This window comes from Pezoporus flaviventris, unplaced genomic scaffold, assembly GCF_033815535.1.
Source record: "Pezoporus flaviventris isolate CSIRO_AGI_PZ_B2104156 unplaced genomic scaffold, CSIRO_AGI_Pfla_v1 ptg000013l, whole genome shotgun sequence".
NCBI classification, from domain to species: domain Eukaryota; kingdom Metazoa; phylum Chordata; class Aves; order Psittaciformes; family Psittacidae; genus Pezoporus; species Pezoporus flaviventris.
In genome coordinates this window covers 40,533,014-40,556,580 of record NW_026892561.1, presented here as the reverse complement: position 1 = coordinate 40,556,580, position 23,567 = coordinate 40,533,014, and the positions used below count along the sequence as shown (strand labels likewise).

The 23,567-nt window shown below is 36.8% G+C and overlaps 1 protein-coding gene across 8 annotated transcripts in view; it reads left to right on the top strand.

Annotated features, from left to right (window-relative positions):
- AGFG1 (ArfGAP with FG repeats 1) overlaps window positions 1-20,856 on the top strand; it is a 34,885-nt gene extending 14,029 nt beyond the window's left edge. Inside the window, exons 3-15 of one of the 8 annotated variants that reach the window (XM_061452946.1) lie at window positions 4,810-4,925; window positions 5,450-5,612; window positions 6,631-6,787; window positions 12,257-12,373; window positions 13,017-13,088; window positions 13,981-14,190; window positions 15,021-15,204; window positions 15,909-15,988; window positions 16,278-16,370; window positions 17,836-17,883; window positions 19,319-19,477; window positions 20,077-20,168; window positions 20,607-20,856. In XM_061452946.1, coding sequence (XP_061308930.1) covers window positions 4,810-4,925; window positions 5,450-5,612; window positions 6,631-6,787; window positions 12,257-12,373; window positions 13,017-13,088; window positions 13,981-14,190; window positions 15,021-15,204; window positions 15,909-15,988; window positions 16,278-16,370; window positions 17,836-17,883; window positions 19,319-19,477; window positions 20,077-20,168; window positions 20,607-20,666 — 1,551 coding nt within the window. In that variant the 3' untranslated portion in view covers window positions 20,667-20,856. Of the gene's footprint in view, window positions 1-4,809; window positions 4,926-5,449; window positions 5,613-6,630; window positions 6,788-12,256; window positions 12,374-13,016; window positions 13,089-13,980; window positions 14,191-15,020; window positions 15,205-15,908; window positions 15,989-16,277; window positions 16,371-17,835; window positions 17,884-19,315; window positions 19,478-20,076; window positions 20,169-20,606 lie in introns of all 8 variants that reach the window. The other 7 variants (XM_061452945.1, XM_061452949.1, XM_061452948.1 and 4 more) reach the window with 7 other exon arrangements.
- Window positions 20,857-23,567: the final 2,711 nt, after the last annotated feature.

Genomic DNA, 23,567 nt, shown 5'->3' with positions numbered 1-23,567 from the left:
CTAGGAGCAAAACCAAAAGCTAAATTCTTGTGGAAACAGGTATGTTTATGTTCCTCTTAGCCCTTGAGCCCTGCTTGGAACTCCTGAAAGCATGAAATGTTACTAGGAGGCTGGGTTTTAAACCAAAAGCCTTTCTGGTTTAACTTAATCTTGCAGAGTACTGGATGTACATTGAATGGGATGACTTCTTTATTCCTTTCTGTCAAAGCTAGAAAGTAGTGTAGAAAACAACTTCTCTCAAATAGAATAGCTGTTGAGTGCAGATGCGGGGAACCCAAAGGTATGAAGAGAAATATAAAGACTTCATTATAACATACGACATGTGCTTGGCCCAGTTTTTCCTTTCAGTGATATATTTAAGTTATGGCAACTCGCAGTTTTTGCTTTGCTTCCTCCTGGGTTTTTATCCAGGTCAGGGTGAGTAGGTTGAAGCTGGTTGCGATTCTCTTTCCCTCTTTGCTTCATGCTGTACTTACTGATCTAATTCTGAACTTCCTGGTATGTAGTTGCCAAATATCTAATGACATCCCTTGCAGCATTAGAGATTGTTGGCAGAGAACAGGTACTGTTCTTCCCAAACCAGTTGTAAAAGTATTCTCATGAACTTTTAAATTTAATGAAGATAACTACCAAGTCTTGTTTTCTACTTCTTATTACCTGTCAAGATAACGCTTTACTTTGTTTTGTTACTACTTTGTGTAGTAGAGGCAAGCAGAACTTCAGTCTTGCTTCTGTCAGCCCTTCAACACAAGTAGACTTTCAAATGCTGCATACACTTAATTATTATAACTTCAATGCTGCCTTTTTTTTTCTTTTTCCTTGCTGCATTGGTGAACCAGTGGGACATGGACTAATTATACTTTTCAGGGACAGTGGACAATGGTTATGGATTGTTGGATATGTTCCACTGTTTCTAGGGGTTTCCACATAACTTGAATGTTTACTCTTGGCTTCAGCTTGTCAGGCTCTTCTCCTCCAAGCAGAGCATTCTGTTTAATAAAGCTTTGATTATCAAAAGGAGGAGCATAGCAAGACTCTTGGTGAATAACAAAGCTTTTGAGCGGAGGCTTACTTTTGCTGCTGTTGCAAAAAGAATAATATTGGTATTAAACGGCTGAACTGAAATATGACATCACCAGAAACGGTGTGATGTAGAAGGATTTTGGAAAGCCATAGAATTTTTGGGCACAGTAACTTAACAGTAATGTTGTATAACTTTGTGGTGAGTTGAGATGCTTCTTCACGTGTTCCCTGTAAAAGCAAAGGAATGAGTAATTCTGTCAAAATGGAGTTTAAGATGCATTGTGAAACTTGGGCAGTAGCCCATATTGAAAAAGAGAAATGTTTTGCAATGTGCTCTTTGGGATATCAGTTCAAATTTCTCAAAACATATTGTTCTGAATTTTTCCTTGAAAATTGCTTCCTTGGCTGTTTGGTGGTGTTTTGTTTTTGTTTGTTTGTTTGTTTGTTTGTTTTGTGTGTGGTGTTTTTTCCTTCTCTCGAATAGTAAGTTTGTATCGAAAAAGAAGAAAACTTTGACCATGAAGACTGGTAATTTAAAGCTCAGATTTGTGCAGATTTGTATATCCTTTACTGCCTTTTTGCACCTTTTTTTCCCCATGTCCTGCAAGAAATGACTGAGCTAGAGTCAGCACATGCTGCGAATAACTCTGCTAATTTGTTCAGGTGTCATGCCTAGCCAGCTGTCAGGCAAGACAGAACATAGAACTGAAGTTCAAACCAATCTAATTGTAACAAAAAAAAAACCAAACCCCAAATAACAAAAAAATAAAACAACCCAAAACCAAAACAGCAAAAACCCTACCAACCAACCACATTGTGGAAATGTAGAAAAACCAATCTTTTTAGTATCTCAAGCACTTTCAAATTCAGATAGTGGATTTAAAAGCTGTGATTAGTGAGGAGTAATCAGGGTACCCAAGATGTAAATGCTGAATGATCATTCCCCACCATAACTCAACAGCAAGTTATATGGCATAAATATCCTTGATCTTTATAATAAGAGTAACTTTTAAATAGCTTAGAAATAAAAATGACAATGGCCTCATCAGTAAAAAATACATTTTTCACAGCAGCCTTTTCCTTGCCCACGACACAGTACTGTTAGCAACTTTTAAGACTAAACTAAAGGTAACTATTTAAAAAAAAAACTTATGGCGATGCAAGTTCTGACAATAATATTTCTTAGTTTAATTTCCAGTTTTAATTTCATCCTGTGGTAGTGCACATCACACTGCTGTTTACTTTTTTGTAGGTAGCTGAAAATTGTGTGTTATGACTCACTTGAAGCATAATCAGTGAAGTATTGTGGATCCCTGTCAAGTCAGATGATGGTAACAAAAGTAGAGCATACAGGTCACCAGCAAATAAGGAAAGACAAGGGGCCTTTTATTGTGTTCTGAATGCTTGCTTGGAATAGTTGCTGATGTTCAAAGCATTGTGTGGTTCATCACACAGAAATAGACAAAACTGCCTTTTTAGTAGTTTCTTGTGTGATTCTAAAACTTCATAAAATTCGTCTTTCTAAAAGAACTTGTCTGTATTTAAGACTTCTGAGAAACTACTTGCTTGAAGAACTCTTGAGGTAAAGAAACTTATGTGAAATTTAATTTGCATTTCTGGTGTGGTAAATATTTTAACTTGTATTTGCATAGTTACTGCTGTCAAACTCTGTTAAATTGTCAACTTCTTGATCAAGAGTGTGTTACTAAGCCTAGGTTCTTTTGCTTGTTAGTTGTGTATTGTGTGTTGGCCATTAGTAGTAATGTTCTTTCTGCTACAAGTAACAGAGAATCGGTAACAAGTGCCTGACAGGTTTAATTAAATAAATTATAATAGTAACTTAAAGCATATTTCAGTTGGTACTGCTTTTGTGTTTAGAAGAAATCTGTTGTTCCAGGAAACGCTTTTGGAAGCATGCTTTCTGAAGGTTGGCAAAAATTGCAGTGCAATGCAGCCTTTATTAAGCTTGCTTCATTTTAAACCAACAGTATGTCTGGGACAGCATAGTCCTCCTTCATACCTGTTTGCATATTCACAGAACTGTTATCTGCTATAGCTGGTAATGATCTCAATTCCCACAGGGCCTTGTCTCATTTTTCCTTGAAATGGTCTCTAGTGGTCAGGAAGGCTTGAGACTGTTTGACATGGAGCTGTGTTTGTTGTGGTTTTTTTTTGACTGTGGTTCCACTCTGAATACTTAGGCCCTCCAGGGCAAAGATGAAGCAGAAAACTGGGAGAGGGAAAAAGGTGAAAAGCGTTTCATTTTGCCTGTTACCATACTGCAAATAATGATTTTAAATTTGCTAACTCAAATCAGTCTATTGAAGTTAAACCTTTTATGGAGTACAGTTGCTGAATAAATGTTAAATAGCTGAGCTTATTTGAAGTAGGAACTACTGATCTTATTTTTAGATGAGTGTCTAATTCACAAATTTAGGGCTATCATTTGGTCATTAGTTAGGTCTGCTTCCCATTATTATCTCTATCCAGTAGACGACAATAAGGACTGTGTAGTGTTGGAAATGCAGGCGTTCAAGACATCAAGTATGAAATATCTACTTAGGCTGTCTAAATCTTTCTAATCCTGAGCAGTCTTTGAACCTGACCTATAAGTTTTATCATGTCTGACAGCTACTGCTCTAGAAGATGCTAATTTGCTGCAATTTTGGTGAAGTTAGCTGGCTTGGTAAAGAAGAAGACAACTGGGGAAGATGTAGTGGCAGTATCACAGCTTCTGCCTTGATTTGCCAACTTCCAGGGCTGTCAGCTTTTGCAGCTCTTGCTTGTTAGAGAATGCCTCATCTGAAGGTCATGAGGGACCATGCTGAAAACCTGACACTGTTGCAGCAATAGAGGGCAATGTTTGTAGGAAGCATGTGGAGAGGAATGATGAGGACTGTTTCAGAAAGGGTGTGGGAAGAAGGGGTATGCATCATAAAAGCAAAGTTTTCTTGACTCAGCTTCTCTGAAAGAAACCTGTTCTAAAATAGTAGTCTTGTTTTAGAGGGTAGCTGATATTTGCTGTATCATTTGGGTGCATACTCGGGTAATTTGCAGAGTAGTCTTAAGTGCTTAAAGAAAACATTTGAAATGCAACAATTCCCGTGTCTTAGTTTTGAGAAGTCACCTTTCCTCTTGTTTTGCTCAAGAATTGAAGCTGAGCAGACTGAGAATTTTGCAACTGGCTCAGCTTTTGCTTACTTACAACTACGTTTAGAAAATTAAAGCAGAGCAAAAGTACTTTCCCTTTCTGTCAGCCTTAGTAAATTAAATGCAGTTTCTATGGTATAGTGTACATCATGGTAAGAAAGGCTGCTTTAAAAACAATGTTCCTATACTCAAATAGGAATAAGTATAAATACTGATCCTTTGGGAGCTACTATATGGGGCTTAGGGCATATGGAATCTGTTGAAATAGTTTAAATCCTGGAGTACAGGTAAGGGAATGTATAGCATTAGGTGAAGGAGAAGAGTCTTAAATATCACAAGCAGAAATCGAGTGCTTTGCCCCTTCATGAATGCCTGATACAAATATTTTGTAAAAGCAGTATTTGGGGGTGAAATTTTATGCTAGGAGTTGCTTGCCCGGCTGTGACAGATGGTCTTTCAACTTCAAGTATTTAGACCAGTACATGGTGCACCACTTGGTTGTTAAAGCAGCTCAGTCTGGAACAAAAAATATGCAGCCGTGCACTTTTTAATGATGTATTAACAATGGTAAACCTAAATAGGCTTTAATTTATTTTTGTTTGATTAATCTGTGGTTGTGTTGTTTGTTTTTATAAGGTGTGCAAACAGATTTGGCTAGGCCTATTTGATGATAGATCATCAGCAATTCCAGACTTCAGGGATCCACAGAAAGTAAAGGAATTTCTACAGGAAAAATATGAAAAGAAAAGATGGTAAGATAGATTTACAATTATAAATGTTGCCTGTATAGCAAGAAGTGAAGGTGGACAGTTATCCTTGTATTTTTGAGTGTGCTTTCCTTCTTGTGTGCTCTTTGCATAGCTGTCTAAAGTAAAATGATTTCTGGACTTTATTCAGAGCTTCTACAGTAAGCAGAAAAAAGTACAGCAGTTTCTTGGTGTGTAGCATGTATTGACGGTACAGAAATGGCTTAAGGGGATGTGAACAACAGGGTAAAGTAAAGAATTTTGCAGGCTTTTATTAGGGGTGGAAGACACCTGGCTTGTATTAAATAAGTGCTACAAAATATTGATGACTTGGAATTCTAGTCCATTTTAAAAAGATCTGGCATAATTAAATAATGGGTATTTTGTAGGCTACTGCTAATACTTGTTTTGGAGTCAGTGGTTAATATAGCAGAGCTTAGATATACCAGTTCCCTTGCTTTAGTCTTATCAGTATTAAGCAGAACTTTTCATGTTAAACTTGTAAAAAACACTGCTCTTTTTGAACGTAGGTATGTTCCTCCAGAGCAAGCAAAGGTGGTGGCATCAGTGCATGCATCCATATCGGGGTCTTCTGCTAGTAGTACAAGCAGCACACCTGAGGTGAAGCCACTCAAATCTCTCTTGGGAGAAGCTGCACCTGCACTGCACTTAAACAAGGGCACACCTAGCCAAGTGAGTAATAACAGCTGAAAAGCACAGAACTGTTAAGCAGTCCTTTTTCTCTTTTAGTGGCAGAATTCTCACAATTGTAACTGTTACCTAATGATATGATGACTAAAGACAGCTTTATGCGTTCTGTTGAACTGTTTGCAGATCAGGTTCTAAATTAAGCTTGTTTCTATTGGCCAAATTGATTTATTTTTTTAAGAATGGCTATTTGCAGAAAGCATAATTTTGTAGTGTGATTGACAAGTTTAATTATGGTAGACTTTTACTTAAATATCTCTGAAGTTTGAAGCTAATGTGATATATTTTCATATTTGTTTTTTTTAATTTGAAAACAGTAGAATGCCTGATACTCTTAACCATGAGATTAGTAGTGAATATGTGGGTGAAAAGTGTGATGTTTGTCATTATTTCCTGTGCATTTTGTAACTGTGTTGAGTGGCTTTGGAGGAGTGTCTGTATGTTGTTATGTAAAGCCAAGCAACATAGTGTTTGGCTTTACATATGTTTTGGAGGGAAAACAGTTTTGCTTGAAAATCTCTTTTACCATTAGGGTAACAGACAATTCTTGAATGGACCTCTTTAGAAATCAGCAGCTTGCAGCCTTGCTATGAAGTCCTTCATTTTTCTCTCCCTTCACTGAATTCTAAAGATTTTTTTCAGAATGCAGTGAATAACTATATTGCCTTGTAAAATTAAGTTTTATTGCTTGTATTTGTGCAGTATTTGCAGTTTCAAATACATAATTTTGAAGCTGCTTGTATGCTGCTACTTTATTCTTCTAGGCCCTATTAATCCATCGGAATCTGCTGCAAAGTTCCTTTAAAAGCTACCGTAGAAGCATAAATAGATTGTCTCCCTTATATTGTGGGAGGAGGATCTGTGCGGTACACAGCATCTTAAACTTCAGGAATAAATGGCTTGTTAAAGGAATATGCTTACTCCGTCCTTCTAGTATTTTGCAAAAATCAGTATGGTAAAATACCAGCTTTTTTGTATTAGCTAATCAAAAACTTGTTTGTAGTCTCCTGTTGTAGCTCGATCTCAAGGACAGCAGCAACAAGAAAAGAAACAATTTGACCTCCTCAGTGACCTTGGCTCGGATATCTTTGCTGCTGCTGCTCCCCAGTCAACTGCTACAGCAAATTTTGCTAATTTTGCACACTTCAACAGTCATACAGGTAAGAATTCTGAGCAGTGCATCCCTTTTAAATGTATAAAATGTAGTTTTAATTTGATTAGTTCAGTCTAAAATTCCTGAGGTGTATAATTTCTGTGCTTTGCGAATGTTGTATTGCACAAGATTTTCCTTTAGATCTTTATAGACAGGTTGAAGATTTAAAGGCTGATAATCCTGTTTTGTTAAGTGGGAGTTGCTGAAGCTGTTTTCTGTATGTACAATTGTGCTGTTTCTGCCTACTACTAGAACTTAAGATTCTTTGTGGGAGAGAGAGTGAGAGATGAGTAACAGAACGTAGGGAGAAGCTGGTATTAGATCTCCAATTTTGTTTCTGAAAATTATTAGTAAAAGTATTCATGGAAAGACTGCTGATACAGAGGCTTTAAAGGGAGTTCACATTGACAATTTCTTAAAAGCAAAACAAAGGCTTTCCTCAGTTTGAAGGATAACCTCCTCTTTTGTTTGTGTCTATTTGAAAACCAAATACTACCCATCTGGGTAGCATTCTGCAGTTTCAAGAAGAATAAACAAGTTTTGAGCACATGTATTGACTGAGAATGGGAGTAGTCCTTGTATTCTTAAAGAATGACTTCAGTAAAATATATTGAGCCCTCAGGCTTTATTTTTAGCCAAAGATCTTGAGCCATAGAAGTCTGTCCTAAAGAAAAAGTTGATTCTGCGGTCACTGAAGTATGTTGTTGCTAACTTGCATTGTAATTGTGGGAAAGTAACTTTGCCTGCATTGCCTGAATGAGCTTTTCTTCTGAGAGAAACTGATGCTGCTGAGCCAACAAGACTGGGAGATATTTCTTGTAAATCAATCCTGAAATTATTAACAGTTGAGATGAGTTGTGATGGAGGGGTCTTAAGGCACACCTGAAGAACTGAGCAAAGTATCAAGGATTTCTCAAAGTTACCTTTTAAAAAAGTGGAATAATTGGCTGAATTCAGTATACAGGATAAGAATTGCAACTGCAGTGTATTTTGTAAAATCCTTAAAATTAGTATTTCATGTTAATCATCTTTTTGGAGGTATGTTTAACTGGGACAACTTTCAGTGACTGGCCAGTGTTACTAAAGAGGCTGCAGATACTTAGTTTTTTCTAATGACTTTTTCTTTCCAAACTAATTGCTCAATGATTTTTATATTTATATACACTTAATTACTTTTTGTGGGTTTCAGGAGATGAAAATTCCATTAAAACAGTATTTCAATACTTTGTTCCAAATCTACCTGGGTAATTTTTAAAGAGATAAAAAGCAATATAAATGCTCCTGTATAATCTTATGACAGATGATGTTAATTTCAATTTGAAATAAGTGATGAACAATCAAAATTGAGAGGAATACTCAACTTTACTGACTAGTTTTCTGTTTCAGTAATTAACCATTTTGCTCATTCCCATGACTCTCTTCCATAAGTTTTAGAACCCAAACCAGTTTTAGGGCTGGTAAATCAATTTCTGAAAGACAGTAATCTAATTCTGAGCATGCGTTAATGGAATGTGTACTGCAGTTTATCCTAGGGTGTTTTCTGATTTGCTGGGGTAAAACATTTGTGAGGGTTATTCTGTGTGTGCTACCACACGGTAATGTCAACTGAAACTAATAATGAAATGTTACAGACTCCTCTTTGGAACAGAAGGAGGGTTGATCAGTCTGCCAGCTTTGGCAAAAATGGGTTTTAAAGGCTCATTTAAGGAGCTTATAAGCATGTAATTTTTGTTAGTAATCACATGCTACATCAGAGGATGAAAGAACTTGCACTTAGCCTGGCACGGCTTTCTTGTTTTATGGCTCCGTGTTCTTGTTTTAGGGCTTGTTGACAGGGAATGGACTTCTGTCTTTCCCTTCATGTACACTATGGAGTAACTAAAAAAATCATTGAAGAGCACCAGCAAATTTAAGGTCTTCCTGTAAAAGTTACTGTTTCTGCAATTAAGACATATGTTCCTTTTTTTTTTTTTCTGCCTGTTTCCCTGCCCCACCCCAGACTTTTGTAATGTACTGAGCTGTCTCAGGACACTGTTCCATGTTGAAATGAAAACCTGCTGACCTTCTCTTTACTGTCTGTATTTAATTAATGAGGTTTCATAACTACTGCAAAATTATGAGATTTTGAAGATGATGGTAGATAATTGTTCTCTATGATAAAAATTATTATAAAAATGTGATAAAAACAAGATAAAAATTTTTGGCATGTAAACTTTCTATAAGCTAATGGAATATTTGCACGAAAGATTTAAGAGGCATAGTGACACAACATAACTCTATCATTGGTATAAAGGAAGGGGCTTTACCCAGAAGAAAGAACAGGAGTATGACATAGTTTCAGTTCTGTAATTTAATATATATGGACTTTATTTAGGTTGGTTTTGCAATGTTTCATGCCTTTCTTCCATCCTAGTGCAAACCTTGCAGAGGAAACTATGCAAAGATTGTAGAGGCAGCGTGCATTGCAATTACTGGTGCAGTCATACTTGAGCTAGCTTTAACCAGCTAGCTCTTGTACAGCCTCAGTGATCTGCAGTCACAACAGCAGTTGTAAATGTATGCCACTCTGCAATCTGCTGCAGTTCCTTAACTTGCTTGTGGTGGTTCTTGTGTTTCTGCATGGAGAACTGAATTTTGAAATTGCCAATCTACATGTTGTTCAGGTACAGGAAAGTACAGATCTTACCTGGTCTTTACCTTTATGCCACTTTTACATAGGTTTAAACTTTACAGCATAACGTAAAGCAAGATTAATATCTTTACAGCTCTACTGTTTCAACTCTACTTTGTGTCAGCTAATGCAATAAAATTCTTAAAAGTAGCCTGTAATGTAATACATTCCAGTTCTTAAACTAGACCCAAAAGATACTTAAGATTCTTGACGTAGTATTCTGTTCATGTGAGTGGTTAAAAAGAAAAAAAAATTGTAAATTCTAGGGGCAACATATATTTGCTTAATCTTTATTTGGTTAATCAGTCTCAGTAGCCCTTATCCAATTGATGTATCAGGATGAAAACATCACCTTGATTTTAAAACAAGGCGCAGTAATCTATTCCTTTAAAAAAGCTACTGGTTGAAAGTTAAAAAAAGTAACTGTGGAATTTGGAGTCTAAGTGTTTGAAATACAGGCAGTATAATTGAAACTTTTTTTCCTCTGTGTCAAGTTTTTCTCTGAGCACACTTTAAAGGTGAATATTTTTGGACAGAACTTGCAGAAGATCCCTTTCCCTTTCCCTTTCCCTTTCCCTTTCCCTTTCCCTTTCCCTTTCCCTTTCCCTTTCCCTTTCCCTTTCCCTTCCCTTCCCATTAATAATAGAGTAGGATAGTGAAAAATACAACTGAAAAAGGTGGTTTATGCTGCCTTTTCAGGCTCAATTTCACTTCTGACTCTGCTGCCTTCTCCTGCTGAGGGACGTGAGGAATGAGGGTTGCAGTCAGTCTATAACATCTCATCTGTACCATTTTTATCTCCTCATGCTGTTTCCCTGCTCCATTGTGGGGTCCCTTCCCCCCCCACTGGGAAATAGTCACACACTTCTTCAATGTGGACCCTTCCTGTGGGCTACTGTTCTACAGAACTGCTCCAGCATGGTTCGTTTCCATTGGGTACAGTCCTTCAGGCATGGACTGCTCCAGGGTGGGCTCCCCACAGGATCACAGCTCCTGCCAGAAATCCTGCTGCTGTGTGGGATCCACTGCATTAGCCACAGCTTCTGCCAAGAGCCTGCTCCAGCATAAGCTTTCCACAGGCTCCAACTTCTTACAGGCCATCTCTGCCTTCTCTAGTGTGGGGTCCTCCCTGTGCTGCAGGTGGATATCTACTCCATATCCATGAACCCCCATGGACTGCAGCGGACAGCCTGCCTCACCATGGGCTCCAGGGGAATCTCTGCTCTGGGGCCTGGAGTACCTCCTCCCCTCCTTCACTGACCTTTGTGTCTGCAGTTTTGTTTCTCTCACATTTTTCTCACTCCTCTCTCACTGCTGCCGCACAGTGGTTTTTATACTTTCCTAAATATGCTGTCACAGAGGTGCCATCAGTATTGCTGATGGGCTCAGCCTTGGGCAGCAACAGGCTTGTTTTGGAGCCAGCTGAAACTGTCAGAAGTGGGGGAAGCTTCTGATCAGTTCTCACAGGGGCCATCCCTGCAACTCCCTGCTACCAAAACTATGCCATGTAAACCCAATGTGCGTGCACACTTCTAGTAAAAAGTGGTATCAAGTAGAGTCGGCCATCACCCTTGCTCCCTGTATCCACTGTGAAGGGAAATAGTTGCATTTTCATTTATATTTGCAGCATTGAGAAATAACAGTAATCTGTATAAAAATGTCCTTTTAGCTTATAAATCTGTAGTACAGATTTTTTTTTAATAGAAATTAAGTGAAATAATCTTTTTATTAGCATTATCTGGCTTTTTACTAATAGTACTCAAATGATCAGCATAATTTCTTGGTTCTGTATATGCTTAATGTGCAAGATCTGTCCAGAATAAACAAATCTTGACCCCAAGATAGGACATTTTACTATCTGTTACTCTAGAAGGTGTTTTGTAGGCTTCCTTTATGTAGTAATTGAAGTTACCTATATATAGGGGTTTGGTTTGCCTTTGATTAAAACCAGTTTTTTTTTTCCTTACTCCTTGCTAATAAGAGAATTTCAGACTTTCTGTGGGGCTTATCAGTTAGGCATGCAATTACTATTGAATCTATTGATGTTGAATGTCCAGCTGTTTGAAATTAGGTGGCTGTTAACTTTTATTTTCTTCTATAGTAAGGCATGAAAGGTAGGCAAAACTTGAAATTCTGTATCCACCAAACCTGAAATTTTGTGGATACACTCTCATGAATGCTGTCTTCTTAACAGTGGTATTGATTTTTCCACATTTCTGTACTGTTTTCTAAAAACTGAATTTTTCAGTGAAATGAATTTTATAAACATAGCCAAGACTATTCAAGTGGTGCCAAACTAAATTCACCCAAGGAAGAAGCACTTTGTGTAAGAGGAATTCAAATTGTCAGTATGTTGTAAGAATTTGTTCTAATTTTTATACACAAATAAATGTTCAGTGAGTCCACAAATTCTAGTTTTATAAACTAGAACGATACCTTTTGGGGGTTTTACAGGTGTACATCTGGTATTTTGTACTTCTAGGCTATTTTTCCCTGACCAGCCACCGCTGCAAACACTAGGGTTAAGCTGAAATGGACTCTTGGATCATGCAGTTGTGAATAGTAGCATGTGTGAGAAGTAGCATTAACTGGTACAGCTGTGTGAAGGTGATTTGTGAAAACTTGTTCGAAGACCACATTCAGTTGTTGAATACCATGTATAATTTTTTTTCATGTAAAAAAAAAAAATTGCAAGGTAGGACGTAACCCTTGGAGGCTGTCATGACCATGAATTCAGTTGATACATCTGTTCTTGTGTTTATTTCCCATATCCATTAACATGTTTTGTTCCTTTGCAATTTACAGCGCAGAACTCTGCAAATGCAGGTTTTGCAAACTTTGATGCATTTGGACAGTCTAATGGCTCGAGTAATTTTGGAGGTTTCCCCACAGCAAGGCAGTCTTTTCAGCCCCAAAATACAGGTAGAACTCCTAGCACTTTTGATTAATACTTAATTGAAATAATCCTTACCTTTATGTTGGAAGGTACTTAAGTTTTCTTGCATCTGCCTGCTTTAATATAATCAAGCAGTCTGAAGCTCTGGGGAAACTCAAAATGAATTCCTTCTATTTGGTGTTGATTTTTATTTCCCCCACCCACCCACCTACCCAATGCTGCTCAGAAGTCTGATTTATGGCACTATGTGTTTGTTAGCTCTACATCTGAAATAACTACGGAAAGACTAAACCACACTGCTTCTGATAAATATTAAATTGACCATCTTGTAAGAGAAGTGTTTCAGTGGACCCAAAAGCACATCACAGTACCAAAAAAAGTGTGTACCTATGTGTATGTATAACATATGCGCACACTTCAGTATGTCTGGCTTCATGTGTAGAGCCTAATGCTAAGATTCATTTTGCTTTCCTTTAATTTGATCATGCTTTAGAACTTCTGCTTGAGCTTACGTTTGCTGTTTGTCTAGATCTTTGGCTGACTGACTTTCTTTTCCTTTTTTTTTTCTGTTCCTTCTTTTGAGTGTGGTGTTGTTTTAAACTTTTTTTAAAATTTTCTTTCTCCCTCCTTATGTTAACTTTAACCCACACACAATTTCTGGCTCTCCAGCGTTCAGAACGCTTTCATCTAGCTGCAGTTTTGGTGAATTTACTTCAGCTTTTCCTCTCCAGGCTGTACACAGTAAGTTCCACGCAGTGGAAAACTCAGCTTGCTTCATTTTGTGCCATTGTAGTATAGCATTTTCATTCTTACTGTTGCATATGTTTTAACTTGTTGATTATGCTATTAAAGTTGTGTGTTCTGCAGTATGAGTGGAATCCTCAGCCAACTGTTATAAAATGTGATACACATAATGGAACACCTTACTGAAACTTATGTGACCTGTCCAGATCAAATTGTCTGAAGAGATGGAAGTTCATAGTTTAAAGTTTGAACTGAAGTTCAGCTGTGTGGACCTAAATCAGATTTTTAAAATTAATTTATGCATCTGATGTTAGTGGGGACTTGGTATAAAAAGATCTGTGTTGTGTCTTCCCCCTCATCTCTTCCCAAACTCTCTAATCCTTGGCATGAAATCATACTACTTCTGGACTTCTAGGCACTGTTTTTTTTGCTTAGAATGATGACTGACATCTGAAATGGTTAAACATTGTACTAGGAAGTAAATGCAAATAGTAGGTATTCATTAAATGTATGTCAGGAAAATGAAGCTTCTGCATTTTGAATATTAAGCATTCAAGCAAATGCACTTTTTTTTCCTTTAACGAAATACTATTGTTGAAATTACTTTTAACAGCTAACAGCATATAGTTTTTCCAGATCAAATTATGACTGATTTAAGCTGTCTGGGCCTTTTTTGTCCCTGATCTGCAGACTGAAAAACAGAAAAAAAATTTCTGATGATCCGATGTAACTTTGAAGGAAATGGGCAGGGGTTATACAGGTGGGGTGGGGTGGGGAAATGCTGCCTCATGCAACCAGAAAGAGGTGGGATTATTGTGCCTTCAGTTACAGTTCGAAAAACTTTCTCTAGCTTTGGAGTGTTGATCATGTTTAATTTCATTTGTTGCAGGTGGAAGTGCTGGATCAGTGAATGCTAACTTTGCTCACTTTGATAACTTCCCCAAATCCCCCAGTGCTGATTTTGGAGCCTTCAATGATTCTCAGAGCAACACAACAGCAACTGCAGCCAGTAAAGCTGCAGTGAATAAACTCAGTCTACAGTCAGCTGACAAATATGCAGCTCTTGCTAATTTAGATAATATCTTCAGCGCAGGGCAAGGTATTGAATTCTGTTATTTGATGTGCTTATTCTACAGCTGTATGTGTACCACAGGGACAGCTGTGTTTGTTCAAGTAGTAACTGTATTTCAAAATGTCTTGTCTTTAAATTATCGGTAGAATTTCATATCAGTGAACCCTTTATGCATAAGATGGAAGTTTTAAGACTAAAGTTTCCTCCAAAAGTCTGCATCAGAAGTCTGCTCTTTGGGAACCCAAGTGGAAATATCTAAATAATTATTACTGCAATGATGAAAATATATAAATGTATAAATATATTTTTTATATTCGTGCTATATTTCATATAGCAAAGGCTCTTGAATGGAGAGCTACAGTTGTAGAGAACTGCCCAAGTAGCTTTCTTACCTCTCTGCCATAAAGACTTTGCTTAAAGTTTTTTATCAAATAGCAGTGATACTTGGATTTAGTTGATTTTAAGGAGGAAAAAAATCCTAGTTATTCTGTAACCTTTTTCTTCTCAAATGGTGTGTAAACAAATGTGTTGGTTTGCAGTGTAGAGCTTTTTTCTGAAATGGATTATTTGAGGGTATGTGTTTTATGAAATTTTCCAGTTGAAGATGATGGTAGCATTGAGTTAATATTTTTCAGGGAAACCAGAAGCTCTTTGAAGCTACAGAATATCTATAAAAGCATGACATTTTGCAAATAGCTAATGGCTGGTTATATACAGTTTTTTCTCCTGTATGGAGCATATTTAATTTTTGAGTCTGAAACGTAAACTCTCCATAAACTTTCATTCTGTTCTCAACATTGGGAGCACAAAATATGAAACTTAATTCATTACTTCTAATCCGGTTTCTTTCTTTCTAGGTGGTAGTGAGCAAGGAAGTGGCTTCAGTACAGTAGTGTCAGCATCAGCAGGTCCTGCGTTGTCAGCCCCAAATCAGTCAAGTGCATCTTCAGACAAGTATGCTGCTTTAGCAGAATTAGACAGCGTGTTCAGCTCTACAGCAACCTCTAGTAACGCGTATACTTCCACCAGTAAAGTTAGCAGGTACTTTGTTAGAAGTAGCTGACTTTCTTTGTGAATTCCAGCAGTATGCACAAAAATAACTCAAAGTTGTCTCTTGAATCTATTATTTCTTACCTAAATAGGGAAATACTGAATGAGTTTAGAGGTACTTCTGAAACTGTCCTGTGTTTTAAATAACAGCAGTACTGTTTGATGAGATATTATCAAAATAAGAATACTTTCTGTCAGCTTAATGTTCTCTGCGCTTTTCTAGTCATTGCATGGTAAACCTGTTGGATGGTAACGCTTTCCTGTACAGATTGCATGCATACTGAAAATCATAGCATCATCCCTGGCAAAAGAATTATTCAGCTATTTATAATGTAAATGGTGCCACCACTTTTTTTAATATCATAAAAGTAATAAATACCAAGTGCCTGTTAAAGCTCCATTTGGTATTGCAGGTGCCCCATAGCCTCTGCTTTGCAACTTTTCTGTTACTGGCCTCTGTTTAATACTTTGTCCTGCTGTTGGTGAAGATGACTTTTCATTGCTTAGCACTAGTTACAGTCTCTGACCCTGGTAGCAGGGGCTCAGCTCTGTGCATCAGTGAATTATGTAGCAGTTTGCAAACTGCACTTAAGCGTTCCTTTTTTTTTTTTTTTAATATGCCAACAGTAATTGTAAATAGTATTTAAGTGTTAAACAAGCAATTCTGACATCAGTGACGTATGAATTATTTTCAGCAATGCTTTTGGAACAGTACCCGTGGCTGCTACTGCACAGACACAGCCTGCATCTTCGAGTGTGCCTGCTCCATTTGGAGGTATAGAAGTGTTACTAAAATCTTTTATGGACTGTTAGCAAACAAAGCATCTTATTAATTTTTTGTTGATAGTGTTATACTTCGACACAAGTGATATTGCAGTTACTAAAAGATGCAAAAAAAGTACAGTTGTTATGATGCTTTTTATATTAAGCATTTTATTATCATTTCCTATTTTTCATATAATTTTAGATATGTATCTTTATAAAAGCTGTATAAACTTAATATATTGAGTCAGATTGGCTATTTTTAAAAGATGTTATTAAATAAGTTGTCTTTAATCTTTCAGCAACACCTTCCACAAATCCATTTGTAGCTGCCCCTGTTGCCCCAGTGGTACCTTCAACAAATCCATTCCAGACCAATAGCCGAGGAGCAACAGGTTAGGAAAAAAGACACTTAACTGTTTGAGAAACTTTCTTTCAAGACTTGCATTGATTTTTTTTTTTTTTTTCTCTTTTTTCATAGCTGGGTAACTTGTTTCTGAACGTTTTTCTGTATTATCTATCTCTAGTCTATTTGCTGTGGGGTGTGTGTGTGTTCAATGTAGAGTACAATATTTATGAACAGGCTGCAGAAATCAACTTTTTCTTGATAAAAACAATTTTTTTTTAATTGAGCAGAGGATGTTATTTTTCTGTTTCAAAAGGTGGCCATGTTTTTTAAGATCTACCTAGCCTGTTTGCATCTGTGTATTACTACTTGGGTGCCTTCTTAGACTATACCTTTGGTTTTGAGGCATGCTTCATAGCAGGTTGCCCTTACATCGTGAATCTTGAAAGCCTTGCTGCTAAGCTGTACACTTGCGTTTTTTCTTTAGTTCAAAGTCCTTAAAGCTCTCAAAATCAGAGAGCTTGAGCTAAAACCAGGAGAATCATGACTTTTGGGGTGTTAGCTCTTCACCAGTCTGCTTATTCAGTACATTAGTATCCTTTATTTTTCTGTCTTGTAACAGTAAAACATATGTTTAAATATAATCTTTACACTCATGAATTACATTAATTTTCTGGGGAGGATTCTGTAGAATCCTAATTTCATAAACAAAACCTGAAATGCTTTATAAAAAAAAACAAACTTGTGCTTTTCTTTAAAAAGCTGAACTTGGATTTAGATGACTGCTAGGTTATCCTAATTTTCCTTTTCAAAGGCACTGCTAAGTTTTGGCACTTTTATCTATTAACTGGACTTTCACAGTTTTAAATCTGCTGATGTATGAGTTTTAACACTGAGTTATGCTTTGCTCAGAGCTTTACACAGGTTGAACTAAACTGATCAGGCTGAGTTAAAACTGAATTGCTCAAATTCCTGTTCTCTGCTGAAATAGAATTCTGTTTCAGTGCCTTTTGCGTTATTATGCAGTTAAACTTGTTGAGCTGTTTAATGTCCAGAATATCTTTCTGATTTGGATCATGGTTAAGAATTTGTAGCCTCTTTAGATGAATTTGTTTGAATATGGTAACTCTGACCTTCCACCTTCTAAACTGCTATCCCTGGCTTGCAGAGGTTCTAACCCTGTGGCAGCTATACCAGTGTTAGGTACTGGGTGACAGAGATAGTGGCTATATGTAAAGATAATTTTCTATCCTTTCAGTGTTAGGTGTAAACTTGTAGCTTGTATTTTTATGCTAAGCTTTCTTTCTGCATGAACTTTGCTATTTATTACATGGGAGATCTGCTTTGTAGCATTTGTTTCTAATGGTTTTCCAGCTTAATCTATTGCTAGTCGTGCTATAGATGAATTTTTTGGTACATATATGTGTGTATATTTCTATATATAACTAAGAAATGACTGTTCAAGAGTGTGTAAATGATTTGACATTGTCTGGTCTCTTTGTGGCTTCCATAAGGCCTCTCGGGAGCAATGCACTCTCACATATTTCCTCAGGCTCATTTTGGTAGGTGGCCACATTTGGTATTGAGTTTCTTGTGGCTAATTGTTCTTGCTTGTAAAAGCTTATTGGTAGCTATCTGGTTCTCTGCACGTGGAATTTTGGAAGACCTTCCGTTTTGTTAAAAATGGAATGGGTGTGATCATTTGGCAACTGGGTAAGGGGAGAGAAGAGCATACATGAACATCCTATTAAGCAACTAAAACAAAACCATTATTGATATCCTCCATGGTCACAATATAATGCTAACAAGTTGAGTGATTCAGGTTTCTACCAACAGCAGCTTGATGCCTTTTGGGATATCCCAAGTCACTGCTCATTTTGTTGTGCTTTCATTTGCCTTTTTTAGTAAGTTTTCCTGCTGAATAGCTTCTCTGCTGACTGTAACTTGAGCAATGTTAGTACATTAGTTTTGCATGTACTTTGTCAACAGCTTATGTATAATGTCTTGACCTTGAATACTTTTAGGGTAAATTTTTCAACAGATAGTTAAACTGTATTAGTTTAATACATGTTTGGGTTTTTTTGGTTGTCTTTTTTTTTTATTAAACAGTTGAGCTTGCATAAAATCTAACTTGCACCATCAAAAAAACCCAAGTCCTATCCAGTGTTTAACTAGAATAAAATGCTTGATGTCTGTATTTGCACCAAAAAAAACTCCCGTCTTTACACTTCTCCTTTCAAGAATAACTCCCAAAAGACTGAATAATGGTTTTGTTACTACATTTTCGCACTTGATGTACTCCTCTTTATTTGCTCAAGGCATGTGCAATTGCGTATGAGCTGAATGTTCTTTACTTGAAATGTTTAGCAGAGAATCAGATGAGAAGTTTGGGGTGGTGGGTTTTTTTTCTTGTTTGAAGTCTTACCTCCACAGTAAGAGCATTTGCAAATAGAACTTTTGTGTTCAAATAATCTGCATGGTGAGAATTTCCTATGAAATGAGGATGGGATGAGGAGAGAGGGGATGCATGTATCCCTTAGGACTTTTTTGTTATTTTTCATTTGTAACTTCCTGTAATGCAACTTGAGTAGGAAGATCCTTTCATGCTTTTCTCAGAAGCAGAAAACCAGAGAGGCTTATGCTGCCTGAAAGTGCTTGCTTCTGATACATGCATTTACCAGAAAAGCTGTGGGGGAAGTGTATGATAATGCAGACAGCATCAAAAGTAATTCCTTGTCAGAAGGTATATCTGGGTGTGCTGAATCTAGCAAATCTTAAATGATTCCATTTTTAAAGTGCAGGAGTAAATTATGCACTTAGTTGGTGATGATCCAAGCTAACAAATCAGTTCAGTGGCTGTAGAAGTTGAACCTAACTTACTGTATGGTCACTGAGGCATTAGGAAGCTTTTCCTAACGTGACGTTATAGTAATTTGTCTCATGGAAAAAAAGTGATTTCTTACAAATAATTGACTGTTATTTTTTGCCTACCAGCAGCAACATTTGGTACTGCATCCGTGAGCATGCCTGCAGGATTTGGAACTCCTGCCTCCTACAGTCTTCTTCCTACTAGTCTTAGTGGCAACTTCCAGCAGCCCACGTTCCCAACCCAGGCAGCTTTCTCTCAACAGACTGCTTTTGCTCAGCAGCCAAATGGTAGGTCGATACATTTTAGATAATGTTGTTTAAATTGGAAGCACAGAGAAAATTATTTTTCTGTAAGTTAGCAAAAATGGCTGCATATTTATTTCTTTGTGAACTTGATAACTTTGAGGGGTTCCCACACTGTGTTTTGGCTCCATGTTGTGCTTTCTGACTTGTCTGTGTGCAATGATGTAACTGAAATTTTACCCTAATCTGATACTAAAATAAAAAGTATTCCTTGGCTTAGAAGGAATTTTAAGCAGGCTGGATTGGATTGCTTTGCCTTCATTTTTGGAGTTTCTGCAACTGATTGTAACATTTTCTCTAACTTCACAGAACACAGGCAAGAGAAGATTAGGAAGTACTTGTTTATTTAAATGATAAAATTACATTGAAAAAAGTGCATGTGTAGAAATCGAAATTGATTAGTTCCAAACAAACAAAAAGTTTGAAAAGAAACAAAGCCCAGCTATATTTTTTACACTTCAGATTCCTGATAGTGTTTCAGTAGGATCAATCGTGCCAAGCTTCCACTTATTTTTGTGTAGGAGCTGCCTCAAAGAACTCTTTGTACTCTACTAGTATTAATATTTTTCACTTGTCTTTCCAAGGAGCAAGTTTTGCTGCATTTGGACAGGCAAAGCCTCTAGTAACTTCTTTTGGACAAGTTGCAGCTGTTGGAGTACCTAGTAACCCTTTTATGGTGAGTTGTTGCATGATATTAAGTTCTGTCTGAAGAGACATAATGTGTAACAGTTCAATTAGAGACACACAAAGATTTTGGGTTTGTGGCTTGGTTTTTTTCTGGGTTTTGTTTGGTTGGTTTTGGATTATTTTTTTCTTTTGTTTGTTTTTGTTTTTCTTCAAGTAAGGGAAGGTAGCGCATGAATCTCCTACATGCAATTCAGTATGACAATGACATGGCATTTGTAAGGCTAGTCAGATCAAAACAGAAGTATTTGTATACCTTCCTCTTACAGGAGTATAATTTGAGAATTACCGGGGGAAAAAGACTGCAACATAAGAAAAATTTATCCTAATAGGGTGTGTTTTTTTTACTGTATCTTGCATTAATGGTTTACAATCCAAAACCAAAAAACTTAAATATTCATCTTAATTTTCTTCTTTTATTCCCCCCTAGGCTGGTGCACCAACAGGACAATTCCCAACAGGAAGCCCATCAACCAATCCTTTCTTATAGCCTTATAGACACTTTACCCAAAAGAACTCTTACATGGTCACATAACATCTCTGCGCCTCTTGCACTGTTGTCTTGTTTCACTGATATTAGCTTTAAACACAAAAGAAGTCTTTAAGAAGTAAAAATAAAAGCCTGCATTGTGTACCTTTAAGAAAATGAAAAATATTAATAAAAAAACCCAAAACAAACACCACCACAAAAGCCACAAAAAAAACCAAGAAAATCAACACACACACCCCCCCCCAGGTAATAATGTGCAAAATGGAGGGCTATGGTAACATCCTTGATCCTATGAGCTGGCAGGTAAAAAGTAGCGGTATCATGTATATTAAAATTGGCTAATAAGTTATTGCAGATACCACATTCATTATGCTGCAGTACTGTACATATTTTTCTTAGAAAATAGCTATTTGTGCATATCAGTATTTGTAACTTTAACACATTGTTATGTGAAAAATGTTACTGGGGAATAGATCAGCCACTTAAGGTGCTGTTGTATCTCTTGGAATGAATGAGCTACATCATTTTAACCATTGGTATTGGAAGTCATGAAGTTAAATTGAAGGTTTGTTCATTTCTCAATGTTTTCCTTTCCTAAGAGCTCTTCTATTTATACATGCCTAAATCTCTAATGTTAGAGGGATACCTGTCTGCATAATAAAGCTGATCATGTTTTGCTACAGTTTGCAGGTGAAAAAAATAAATATTAGAAAAAAAAACCCATGTAGCATTATTTCTGTGCAGTAACATTTTATTGGGTTAAAATGTATTTACTGTGAGACTTTTACACAGAGGAATTATCAAAAGCAAAATGCTTAAAGGTGAGTTAAGCTTAAAATTTTCACATGCCTCACTCTGGATATGTTTCTTTGTGTCCTTGTGATTAAGCTTGCTGTTCTAGCCCAAGTGAAGTGACATATCAAACAGGAAACTCTTAAGTGAACTTGGATTATTTTGACAGAGTAGCTCTGTAATGAAGGACACTGAAAGCAGTAAGGAGGGTAGTTACTGGGGAAGTGGTTAGCTGGAAAAGGCACATACTTACATGTAGCTAATGATAGTCTTTGAACAAGCCGTAGTTGTGATCACAACAGTGTGTATTTGCAGGCCAAGGTACCACAGCTGTAATAGCACTCTTTTGATTAAAAATTGATATAAGTAATGCCTCCTGTGTAATATTAATTGATTATTTTTTTATTTACTGGAATATTTCCTGCCTTACTAGCATGGAATTTGTAGACAAGGAAGAAATGTCTGGCTTGTCTATTCTGTAACACTAATAAGGTTCAAGAAAAATATAACTCTGCATCAGATTAGTTGGTGATGGTGTGTTAAACTAAGGGAGAACTTGGCTTAAAGTCAAGTGTAATACTGGAACTAAACAAGTAATGTAAATATACGATGAATACATCGACTGCAAGCTTAAAGGTTTCAGACCACTGGGGAATAAAATCATAATACCTTTCAAGATAACAGGAATAAATAAGATCAGATATTTTTTTGAGGAAAGGATGTGTAAGTCCATGTGAGGTAAACTCTCAAAGGTAAGACATTTTCACTTGTCATTTTCTGCCTGATTGGTAGGTCTGCTTATTTGTAGGGGAGCTGAAAGACTTGACTGCTGCTTGTAAAAACCCTTCTTATGCCAGTGCTTTTGATTTCTGTTGCCTGTCTGTGGGGAGGTAGTAGTTTCTCTGTGTGTGTGTATCTTTATTTTTTATTTTTATTTAAGCTTTGGAGATCCCAAAGGGGACAGGCAGCTTGTGCAATAATCTGCTTAAAGCAGCATTTGTTACTGAAGTGTATGGGTTTGCTCTGTTGGCATATTTAGAGTTAAAACAGACTTGATGTATGTCTTTTCCTTCTGATGTGGAGTGCTGTATGTATATATGATAGTATATGAGATATATATGAGAGTATGATGTATAGCTTAATTCCCAAGGTTCTCTGTGAAATTCACTAAATAAATCCTCAGCAATTGAGGGTTTCCGGGATGCTAGTGATGCCCTTGCTCTCGCCACTGTTTTTTAGCAAAGTATAAGTAGCTTGTAGTGCTTCCCTGTTGTTTATCTTCCTTGTTTTGGAATACTAATGCGTAAATTCAGTAGAGAACTGAATTATGAAATACAGGGGAACTGCAAGGATTCAGAAGGATGTGTTAAACACTAAACTATGCTTATTGCAGGGAACTGGATAAAATCTACCAAATGTCTCATCAAGATGAAGAGACTTATGGAAGGGAAACAATCCTGTGATCTGCACTTTAATGTAAATGAAGCTTTGGGTAAGGCTTCATTCATCAGCATCTATTGAAATTACTGCTGAGGAATGAAGATGATTACTGCTAAGAGATACTGAAATGCATTTAAGCATGCAAGTCATGTAGTTTTAGATTATGCTGCAGAAATAGTAGAATACCTTATTTTGCGTAACTAGCTTGAATACAGATAAAAGGTTGGCAACTTTCATTATACACAACCATGTCTGTTTAATGTTTGTTCGCTAAGTTTTTCAAGCTCCAGATAAGTAGCTGAAGATCTTGAATTGTTTTGAGTCTCCTTTATGTTGAGCAGAAACTGACACCACAGCTGTTTTGTTGATTACATTTTGAAAATAGCTATATTTACAAAATTAATTCTTTTCCTGTGATTGTGTTTTGTCTTTGAAACCTCTGCAGTTGGTCTCACAATTGCTCATGCAACTAGCATGGTTGCTAAAAAGCTAGACTTTCACTAGCTTTTCAGTATCTTCTGTTTTAGAGTCAAAGCATTTAACTTTAGCCCTTCTACAGAAATTCATTTGTAGACCACCTAGATTAATACTTTCAATCCTATTATGTCAGCTCTTATGTGTATAAGACAATGCTGTAAGAGGTGCATCCTGAGTTCTACAAGGCAGATG